General features: G+C 44.9%; 1 protein-coding gene across 3 annotated transcripts in view; it reads left to right on the top strand.

The window, feature by feature from the left end:
• The window catches only part of lamb2 (laminin, beta 2 (laminin S)), a 101,483-nt gene extending 95,338 nt beyond the window's left edge, over positions 1–6,145 (top strand). For all 3 annotated transcript variants that reach the window (XM_080496636.1, XM_080496634.1, XM_080496635.1), the window contains 11 exons: positions 1,200–1,381; positions 1,477–1,667; positions 1,753–1,937; positions 2,040–2,281; positions 3,029–3,232; positions 4,068–4,212; positions 4,310–4,517; positions 4,587–4,728; positions 5,165–5,341; positions 5,443–5,602; positions 5,849–6,145. In XM_080496636.1, the coding sequence (XP_080352762.1) occupies positions 1,200–1,381; positions 1,477–1,667; positions 1,753–1,937; positions 2,040–2,281; positions 3,029–3,232; positions 4,068–4,212; positions 4,310–4,517; positions 4,587–4,728; positions 5,165–5,341; positions 5,443–5,602; positions 5,849–5,985 (1,973 nt within the window). In that variant the 3' untranslated portion in view covers positions 5,986–6,145. The remainder of the gene's footprint in view (positions 1–1,199; positions 1,382–1,476; positions 1,668–1,752; positions 1,938–2,039; positions 2,282–3,028; positions 3,233–4,067; positions 4,213–4,309; positions 4,518–4,586; positions 4,729–5,164; positions 5,342–5,442; positions 5,603–5,848) is intronic.
• Positions 6,146–11,206: the final 5,061 nt, after the last annotated feature.

The raw sequence follows: 11,206 nt of genomic DNA on the forward strand, positions 1-11,206 counted from the left end.
ACAGAAAGAAGAGCTTCCCCACCTTTACAGTTCTTACAGTTCCCAACTTTCAATTCCATTGAAGTCAAACAGCCAGTGAACAAACATACCAAACATTGGATAGCACTCAGGTCTGCGCTAGATTTGAGGAATGTTCATGTTATATTGAAAAAGTGTTCTTGAATTTTGTCCACATTTTGTCACACTACAACTAAATGTGTATTTTATTTGGATTATGGCGTAGACAATACAACATGAAGTATTGGTCTATACCGTGTGTGTTATATATACAATCCACACACTCGTCAGAAGTGTGAAACACATCAGGGTAGGAAACGGTAATCAGACACAAGGAGGGGAAGTCAAGGAGCCTGAAACGAAATGCCAAGTGAGACTTCAGATTAAAACAGGACATGTTTGGTTGCAATGAGACAAACTGTGGTCGTGTCCAAGGGGTATGAATACACTACATATTGTTTTAACTTGTGCAAACCTAAAATGTCTGCTTACTCTCCTGTTGTGTAAAAAAGGTAATGGCAAAATTGTTAACTTAAGTCTTTGTTTGAAAGGGTGTCTTGTTTTGTCATTTTAACCAAAGTATCACAGTTTTTCTTAGAGAAGTTGAACCGATTATATTTGTGAAGTCGGGATGAATTCGAACAGTAACTCAAATCAGTGAATGAACCCTGAAAACAGCATTCTTTGAGCTGAGAAAGATTGTAGATAGGCTGCACAGCAAATGTATTTTCTGTGGTCATTGGCTCCTAGAGTAGCAGTATAGTATAGCCAGTATACCTAATAAAGCTTGTGTCAAATTACAACTATTTGATGTTGTACTTAAAGCCTCACTGTAAAACATGCCTCCCTCCAAAAGACTGGAATTTACAGTGAAAGGGGGTTTAATTGAGGGAGTGGTGGTTTAAAAATGCAGACAAAAAACCAATATAAGATGAAAAAGAACATTTGGATGTGATTATCTAACCAACCAGGCAGTTTCTGTTATTACGACAACTATTCTAGAAAGATGGGAATTCACACACTTGACACAAATGTACAACCAGTGGGCAACAAGCACGGACTGACATTATGAGCTCCTTCACTGGGGCTTTAAACCCGACGGCTCCTGGGATTCTGGGATTGACGGGAGATGAAAGAAACCAAAACCAAAGCACATGTTCCCAGCACCTCCATTTTCACCATCTGCTTGCTTTCCCTCCCAGCATGTGACTGCGACTGGCGCGGGATCGAGACTTCACAGTGCAACCGGGTGACCGGTCACTGCGTTTGCCAGCAGGGAGTGTCCGGTGTGCGTTGTGATCAGTGTGCCAGAGGCTTTTCTGGCCAGTTCCCTCACTGCCAGCCCTGTCACCAGTGCTTTGGGGACTGGGACCGCATCGTGCAGGTGTGGAGGACGGACGCAGCCAAGCGTTAAACCAGCAAAGATGCTGACACAGTGTATTTTGTTGACGACTGATCGCGCTTTTGCGTCGCTCCCAGGATTTGGCCGTGCGTACCAAGACGTTGGCAGAGCGAGCCCTTGAGATCCAGACCACCGGGCTCACCGGGGCCTATGAGAAAGCCTTCAGAGACCTTGAGGAGAAACTAGCACAGGCTCAGGGGATCGTCAATGCCCGTAATGCTACTGCGACAGCCATCGCTACGCTAATGGAGCTCATTGAAGACCTGAGGTAAAGCTCTGGATCGTCACTGTATTTGAATAAAACAACTATATTTACTTTGTGTACTAAGAATCCCCTTTAACATATTTTCCAGAACACAGATTGGTGAAACCACAGATAACCTAAACCGTCTGGAAGGAGACTTAACTATTGTCCAGGACAGCAACTCTGAGGCCAGCAAGGAGCTGAGCGCTCTGGAGAGGGAAGCAAAAGAACTGAACCTGACTTCAGAGCAACTCCACCGCCAGCTGGACATCCTCAAAAACTCTAACTTTCTTGGTGAGAAGAAGAGGGACCACTCGCACCATTTCAACAAGGGAATTCCTGATTCCTGTTTGACCCAAACAGAACAGTGACGAAAATGTTCCTCCTTTCTTTTAGGGGCATATGACAGCATCCGCAACTCCTATAATAGGTCTTGGGATGCCGAGCGACGGGCCAACGAATCGACTACCACCAGGCCCAGCACAGTCAGCCAATCAGCAGACACCCGCCGCCGCACAGAGCGCCTCATCGGCGCCAAGAAAGACGACTTCAACCGCAAAAATGCTGCAAACAAGCGTGCGCTGGGAGAGCTGAACGCCAGAGCTCAGGGCCTGGACATGAGGAAGATCAACGAGAAGGTGTGCTCTCGGCCTCAACCCTGCTCAGACCAGAGCTGCTTTGTGATTAGCAGGACCTACGGTAACCCGGAAGGGTCACGGCGGCAGGCTGAAGTCACCAAACAACGTCACAAGCTTCACAAGATTATACAGTTCACAATACACATGTTTAAATAACTGTTTAAATAACTAACTCATAACTAACTGGCATATTAAAATCTTTTTTTTTTTCCCATTACATTTTATGCTGGGACCTATTATTATGAAACAAGATACATACACAAAAACACAAATAAACTGAACTAAATAAGTGTGATTTAGCAACGCAATTTCATAACACAGCTGCTAAAACCTTGTTTAACAAGAATACAAAAACCAGTACGTGATTTGGTTTGATGTCTCAGGCTTTTTTATGATAAAGAATATATACTTCTTGAGCAAATAAGAAATGTAAATACTTTTACAATATAGATTAAGCAGTGTAAATCAGTTGTGATGCACGTGTTTGAACACTAGGTGGCAGAACAAGTATTTTTGTAATTGCAGCAAAGTTTCTGAAAGGATCATGTAAATCTACCATAAAGGACAGAAGTAACAACAAGACAAGTCCTTTTACAACTTTTAGAATGATTACAGTCTACAACAGTTTTTCATACACAATATCTGTAGATAGAAAAAAAATTTTTCCTTGGGTTTACTTCCGTTAAGAGCAATAATTGTGAATCCCATGAAAATGAAGAAAGTACATAATGTACGTTATGCCACCAGATCTGCGGCGCCCCCGGTGATGCCCCCTGTGGAGCGAGCCCTTGCGGGGGCGCCGGTTGCCGTGACGACGAAGGAAACCGTCACTGTGGAGGCCTGAACTGTAACGGCGCGGTGGCGGTGGCGGACTCTGCCCTGGAGAAAGCCAAGCACGCAGAGAAGGAGCTGAACAAAGCCATGGGGGAGGTGGAGGGGCTGTTTACCAAGGTGTGCAGCAAAAGGACCTTAAATACTCATCAAGCATTTGGTTTCCATGCACAAATTCATCCTCACTTGTATCTGTCTTCTCTGTCCTTCACAAAATGAGGAATTTATTTTCTTTACATGTGATGGTTAGTTGTATCATAACTGCAGCAGTAGCTGAAATGATAACATCTATTTAGTAGAGCTGAACAAAACATAGCAGAACCTCAAAATCAACCGCCCTGAGTCATGTCTGAGTGTTGGATCAGGAGTCACTTGACAGTTTTGTTGAGTCTTTTTGCTTCGACAGCTCCACCGTTTTTACATCCAAGTGTTACAGAGTTTCACTGCCATGAAAACGTCGTCCCTCACTAATGCAAGACGAAAGGGAAAAGTGCTCATTTGTATAAAAGCAGCCACAGAGATATTGTCGTCTATGGAAATATAATTAGACTCAATGTACAATGTACTCATTTTTAATTTCATTTAAGTGGAGCATCAAATCTTCCCACAGACATGTCGCTTTTCGTTAGAGCTAAACAGTTGTAAGTTTCTAAATACGGTTTCCAAGAAAGAAATAGTAGGTAAAGCTTAAAAGAGATGAACTGTGTTTCACTGGAACTGTCTGTCAATGACACCGAGAGGCCGTATATTAAAATGACTGCATTAACTCCCAAACCATAAAACTTCAAGCTGTGAGCAGCTCAAACACAGAATGAGAGGCCTCACATAACTTTATTTGACCAATTCGATCAATGGGAATCAGGTGAGAAAAAGCAGAACTGAGGATTTACAGACTCTTGTCCCTGCACCAGTTTGTTGTATGCGATCTTTGTCAATTTTCTCATTTTGTATTCAGGTGGCAGAGGCAAAGACGAAGGCGGAGGAGGCCAAAGGTAAAGCCCAGGCTGCTCTGGATAAAGCCACCGCCACCAAGAACAAGGTGGAGCGCTCCAACAACGACCTGAGAGACCTCATCAAGCAGATCAGGGAGTTCCTCACTGGTGAGTCTCAGCCCAGCTTGAGTCATGTCCCCGTGCCACTGAGTCCCGCCTCCCGTGTCTCTGCCGAATCGTCCGTCTCACTCCGTGTTCGTCTCAGAGGAAGGAGCGGACCCGGACAGCATCGAGGCGGTGGCCAACCGCGTGCTGGAGCTCTCCATCCCCGCCTCGCCGCTCCAGATCAGACACCTCGCCGACGAGATCAAGGATCGGGTCCGCAGCCTCTCCAACGTGGACTCCATCCTGCAGCAGACGCAGGAGGACGTGCACCGGGCGGAGCAGCTGCTGCTGGACGCCAAGAGGGCCAGGTAGCCACTCCGGAGGCCAGACACAAGCCGCACGACGCTTCTCTCCCGTGACGCCCTGCTGTCCTTCAGGCATCGCGCCGAGGGCGTGAAGACCACGGCCGAGACGGTGAAACAAGCCTTGGTGGACGCAAAGACTGCTCAGACGTCTGCAGAGAAAGCCATCGCCAAAGCCAAAGCTGACATCGGGGAGACGGAGAACCGACTGGCAGAGGTTACACACGTTGCCGTGGCAAAGCTGATAAGACTGCTGGATGGTTTTACGTTTCTTTAAATATTGCGAAAAAATATTATATATATTTTTTTTTTTACTATGATTCAAATTATAAAGGACTTAGGAATGGAAGCATCCAACTGATGTGAAACTTTCTATTGGAGTGTGATAGAATTTCCTGCAAGGTCCTGGAAAAGGAAATCTAAGTTAATTTAGCAACGTAAATACATACAGTGAGCAGCACAGCGAGAGGAGAGAGAGACAGCGACTCCACAACTGTCTTCATGTACAACTAGATTAGTACGAGCAGCTGCATTACTGATTTCCCAAAGTAATCTATTACTTCCCTCATACTGCAGAGCTCTAAGTACCAGGATTACATGACATAAACAGACGAATGCTACATGATTTGTCTGCCTTCTGACGCTGATCGCAGATCGAATCGGAAACGTCGAACAGTGAGAAGGACCTCAATGACGCCATGGGCCGCCTCGACACGTTGGGGCGCGAGATCAACGCCCTGAAAACCAAACGGGCCAACAACAGCATGGCCGCAGCGCGTGCCGAGGAGACGGCCACCATGGCCCGAGACAAGGCCAACGAAGCCAAGCAGGTGAGCCTCGGCCCTCGGCCCTCGACCCTCCGGGTCAGACGGCGACCGGGACACGTCTGCTTCAGGAGCTTTGGTTTTGCTCTGCCTGCTGTGTTACGCAGATTCTGGACGGGCAGCTGACGGATAAATACCACGAGGTGCAGCAGCGAGTCGACACCAAAGCCAAAGCCGTGCAGGACGCCAAGAAGAAGGCTGAGAGTCTGAGGGACGAAGCCAAAGACCTGCTGAGAGACGCACAAGACAAGCTGCTGAGGCTGGCAGGTACGACCTCGGGAGTTAAGATCCCTGGCTGCTTGTCCGTCGCTCTGGGGGCACGGCCGTGAAGAATGTTAACAATCCAGTGAGAATGACTTTAGAAAATGTTCATTGAACTAAATGTAGACTTTTCATTAAGATGAGTGAGAGAGTGTTATGTGACTGCTGCTACAGGAAGTCCTGATGGCTGATTTCTGACTGTCTGGTTCTTATTCCTGGTTCTACACAAAACCTCCGCCCTGCTCCCCACAGAGCTGGAGAAGAGCTACGAGGAAAACCAGCGGCGGCTGGAGGGGAAGGCGCGGCAGCTGGACGGCTTGGAGGACAAGATGAGAGGAATCCTCAACGACATCAACAAACAGATCCAAATCTACAACACCTGCCAGTAACTCCAGAACACCGAGCTCCACAATCCTCCGCTTCCTCCAGCCACAGCGAAATATTTACAGTGTATTTTTGCATTTATTTGGAAAAGAATCTAGAATGTATGTGTTTGAATTTGTGTTTTTGCTCATTGAAAATATAGATCATTAAAGTCAAAAATGCACAGATGTGGAAGAACGAGATGATCCAAACAAAAGACAGCAGACTTCTTCCAATGATATTTGAATTTTAAGATTGAAATGAGAGTAGTTGTTGGTTGTGTACTATTCATCGACACAAGATACAAACTGCAAATCCATGGTTTTAAAAGCTTTAGTGTGTTTTGTTTTTCTATGTAAAGAATGCTGTTACACAGTTTGATTCAAATATCTCGGTGTTTTTAAAGGACTGTTATTTTCTACTGCAGCAGGAAACAACAGGTCAATGAGATCAGACATTCAGAATATTAGTCTGTGAGGTTGATCTGTGCCGTTTGGTGGTTTGCGGCAGAATCTTCTTTTTTTTCTCATTTCTTTTCAAATAAGCCAAAACGATTACAGGGTGTCGTGATCTTGTCGTAAACACGATGTAAAGCTTTGACAGAGGATGAAGAGCAGTCAAAGTACCGCGCTCCTCCAGGAACGTGGTTTCACCTCAGAGGAAATAGTCGTCATCGTCTGGCAAACTTCACAAGGCTGGAAGCTCTTAGCCGAGCTGAGCGACGCTAACTGCTCGAGTACAGCAAAGCTTTTCTTTGTCAGAACATAAATAAAAGCAGCTCATCCGTGTTTTTGTTGACTGCTAGGAAGCCAAACAAGCCAAAGAAGTGCTGGACAGAGAATCCGTCCCTCCCTGACTGACTGACTGTGTGTTGGCCTGTCATGACGAAAGGAACACGTGAGGCACGCAGCAGCTGAGGGGACGGACTCTGATTGTGCCTTAAACTTCCAGCATTACCAACAATGTAGCGTTTGCATGGAAACCTATTTGATTTCAGAAACAACAAAAGTTGAAGTTCTACCTTGCTGTCAGCTGCAGCCACGTGTCTCATCACCTAAATACCAAAAGAAGCCTTTAAAAAGTTTTGCAGACTGTCTGTTGTGAATAAAAGTTTCTTGACTCAGGATTTCTTTCAGATGAAGTCACGTCTTTCAGCTTCACAATTAAGACATCACACACTACCGGTTTGAAAAGTCTCCATCTGTTTCATCTCCTCACCTCACATTCTGCTGTCTGATGGTGATTGGTTTCACTGCCAGGTCTGCAGAGGTGTAACGTCTTTTTTGTCTCCTTTTTTTTTGTACACGACCGGGAGGGAACGTTCAAAGAGAGAGAGAAGAGAGAAGATTGAGAGCAGAGAGAGAGAGTAGGGGTTGGGGGAGGGGGGGGGGGGGGGGGGGAACATACAATACCCTTGTTAGTGCTACATATATTATTTACAGTTATCACACTGATCCAAATAATTTCCAACTGTTATAAACCAACCTGAGCAGCTCTATCTAGACAGTAACATGATTTTCTACATTAAACCAACCTGAGCAGCTCTATCTAGACAGTAACATGATTTTCTACATTAAACCAGCCTGAGCAGCTCTATCTAGACAGTAACATGATTTTCTACATTAAACCAACCTGAGCAGCTCTATCTAGACAGTAACATGATTTTCTACATTAAACCAACCTGAGCAGCTCTATCTAGACAGTAACATGATTTTCTACATTAAACCAACCTGAGCAGCTCTATCTAGACAGTAACATGATTTTCTACATGAAACCAGCCTGAGCAGCTCTATCTAGACAGTAACATGATTTTCTACATTAAACCAACTTGAGCAGCTCTATCAAGACAGTAACATGATTTTCTACATTAAACCAACCTGAGCAGCTCTATCTAGACAGTAACATGATTTTCTACATTAAACCAACCTGAGCAGCTCTATCTAAACAGTAACATGATTTTCTACATTAAACCAACCTGAGCAGCTCTAAACAGTAACATGATTTTCTACATTAAACCAACCTGAGCAGCTCTAAACAGTAACAGGATTTTCAGGTCACCTGATCACTGGTCCATCATGTTCTCTTCCTAGTCTGGATCCAACCCCAGAAAACCACAGTCCACCATGGACCAAATACACACTCAGACCGAAACTCAATTTAAAACCACATATTGACAGGTATACACGTGTTTTTGGACCAAGAAAGAAAATTAGAATATCCAGAAAAAAACAATAACATTTTAAAAGATCTTTTTTTTTTTAATGTATAAACAGTGTAGAAGGCCTTTAAGGTCACATTTTCGGTTTTTATTGAGCAAAAAAGGTCAAATCTTAACACGCTCTCGTCTCGTTTAAGACCATTAATACACTGGAGGTCCACACAGAAGGCTGTGGCGCCTCCTGGTGGTTAACTTAAAGATCTTCACCCAAACCACAGCAGCTGCCGTTGAGTTTGCTGTCTAAACAAAGGGGTGAGACTAAATGATATGAGAAGGGTTTGCTTCCCTCGAGGTGAAGTATTTTCCTCATAGCAAGAGTCATTTTTCAATTAAACTGTTTATTAGGGCTCTTTTCATCATCTGTGTCTTTGTAACTGGAGGAATTGTCCTTAAAATCCACCTCCTTATGTCTTGAGTGACAGATAGTCACAGTTCTATTCACCTGGTTGGTTTGATGTGGAATCATCTGGACACCACCCACCAGCTGCACTCAACCACCCCTTCACTTCTGATCACACTGACACCAATCTCTACATCTGCTCTTTTCTCTTATTCGACAATTCAAGCGAAACAAAATGTTTTATCAAGAAAGTAGTTAAGTACGTAAAGTTTATTTATAAAGCGCTTTTCACAGATCAAAATCCCAAAGTGCTTTACAAGGGTGCAATAAATTGGAACAGACAAAATTACATAATTACATAAAATACAGTAAAAGTGAGGGAGATATTTAGCTTAAAGCTTTCTTAAATAAAAGCGTTTTCAAGTGTTTTTTTTTAAAGAGTTGGTGGAATCAAGCATCCGGATGGGCAGGGGCAAGTCATTCGACACTCTGAGGGCTCCAGCCTGAAAGGACCAGTCCCCAAGGGTGATAAAGTGGGTCTCTGGGTCTTTCAGGAGACTCCGTCCTGAGGATCAGAGGGTGTAGGGACACAGCATGTCCACCGTGCAGTGCCCGGAAAGTGAGGGTTCAAGTTTCAAAGCCAATTCAAAGAAAAACGTTTTTTTTTTAGAACCAATAAAGTCTTTTTATCCATTTTCCAATTCACGTCCGAAAAGTCTTTTTTTTCTCTCATTTTGTTTTTTTTTTTCTTGAAAGATGATAGGCCACAGGTGTAGGCACTATTGATACCATATTCAATTGTACATTTGCGTGAACTTTCTTAAAAAATTTTACCCCCCCCCCCCAAAAAAAATAAAAGATGGTACAGAAGCAAACGAAGGAGTGCATCTATTTTACAATAATTCTTCAGCCTTTTGTCTTTCACGTCCAGAAACAACATGCTGCACTTCGTTATTGGTCCCATATCCATTATACCCATTCAAAATAGAAGCTGTTGGAATTCATACCCGTGTTCCCCTGAATTCCAGCGTGTTCGTTTGATCCGGGAGAGGCAGAAAGAGCGTTAATTTCTTCAATAATGTATTTAATAATCACACAAACAAGAGATTACAAAAATGCATATCAGATTATACAATGCTACAAAATTCCATATATCAGAGTTTACATTATACGAGCTGGGACCGTTCTTCCTTGCAGACCCAAGTATATAGGCTGAGTCTACAGTGAAGAAGGGCCCCGTTGCAATGCGGGGTTCATATTTATACATTTTGCATATGACACCTCAACCTCACATTGGTCAGTTCCTCGTGTTGTATGCGTTGCCATGGTGACGTTGCTATTCCTTTGTCTCTAAAACTGCTTCAAACTGGTTCTTCTCAGAGCTTGATGCTCCGTGGGACCAAAGTGACCTCTGACCTCTTATCTGTTCCAACCTTACTTTCAACCATATTTTTGCAACGTGGAGCGCTGAGGAGACATCGCCAACCAACTAGGGAAGTCCTTGAACATGAATTTATAGCTTTGTTATTCCCAACTTTAGCAGTGGGAGGATCCCAGCTGTGTAGAAAGACAAGTGAATACAATGTGTTCAGTTGTCCATTAGAAATCAAATGTTTAACTTGTATATTCCTTCAAAGCTTAAAAGAATTCTCTCTACAATTTCATGTTTTTTATGCTGTTTCTCAGTGTAAAAAGAAGCACTGCCATCCATTTTGTCTTCCTTTTTTGATAACAACACCAATCGAAACACTGTGGATCCATAACATTTCCACAAAATGGGAAACTTGTGAATTGATTCAGATAAATCAAAGAGATCAGCCCACTGAAGCCATGAAACTAAAGTAAAACATGCATATAGTTAAGTTTCCGCTCCCAGTCTTCACCACCTGCAGGGACACAAACCTGCAGCAGCCAGTTACTGGTTTTTGGTACCAATTTGAAATTTGACTAGGAGCCAATTAAGGTTGGATAAAATGGGGGCTGCATTGATGATACTCCCCCTTGAACTGCAACCTTATCGTGGTGGGGGAGTTTGAGCACCCAAATGACCCGAATGACCCTCGGAGCTATGTTGCCAGGGGGCTTGCCCCCCCAGTAGGGTCTCCCAAGGCAAACAGGTCCGAGGCGACGGGTCAGACTAAAAGCAGTTCACAAGACCCCATGGACACACTCACGAGGAGCAAGGTGACGTCGCCCGGTTTGGCGCAGCCGGGGCCACACCCTGGAGCCAGGCCCGGGGTGGAGGCTCGCACGCGAGTGCCTGGTGGCCGCGTTCTTGCCCGCGGGACTCGGCCGGGCTCAGCCCGAAGGGACGACGCGGGCCCCCTCGGAGGGGGTCCAGCTTGGGGACCACAGAATCTCATCCCTGCTATTTGATGATGATGTGGTTCTGTTGGCCCCATCAAGCCTGGACCTTCAGCGTGCACTGACACGGTTCGCAGCCGAGTGTGAAGCAGCTGGGATGAAGATCAGAACCTCTAAATCTGAGGCCATGGTTCTCGACCGGAAAAAGGTGTCTTGCCCCCTCCAGGTCGGTGGAGTGCCCTTGTCCCAAGTGGAGGAGTTTAAGTATCTTGGGGTCTTGTTCACGAGTGGGGGAAAGATGGAGCGTGAGATCGACAGGCGGATCGGTGCAGCGTCTGCAGTTATGCGGACGTTGTATCGGTCCGTCGTGGTGAAGAAGGAGCTG

The sequence above is a fragment of the Blennius ocellaris genome (genome assembly GCF_963422515.1).
Source record: "Blennius ocellaris genome assembly, chromosome: 5".
NCBI classification, from domain to species: domain Eukaryota; kingdom Metazoa; phylum Chordata; class Actinopteri; order Blenniiformes; family Blenniidae; genus Blennius; species Blennius ocellaris.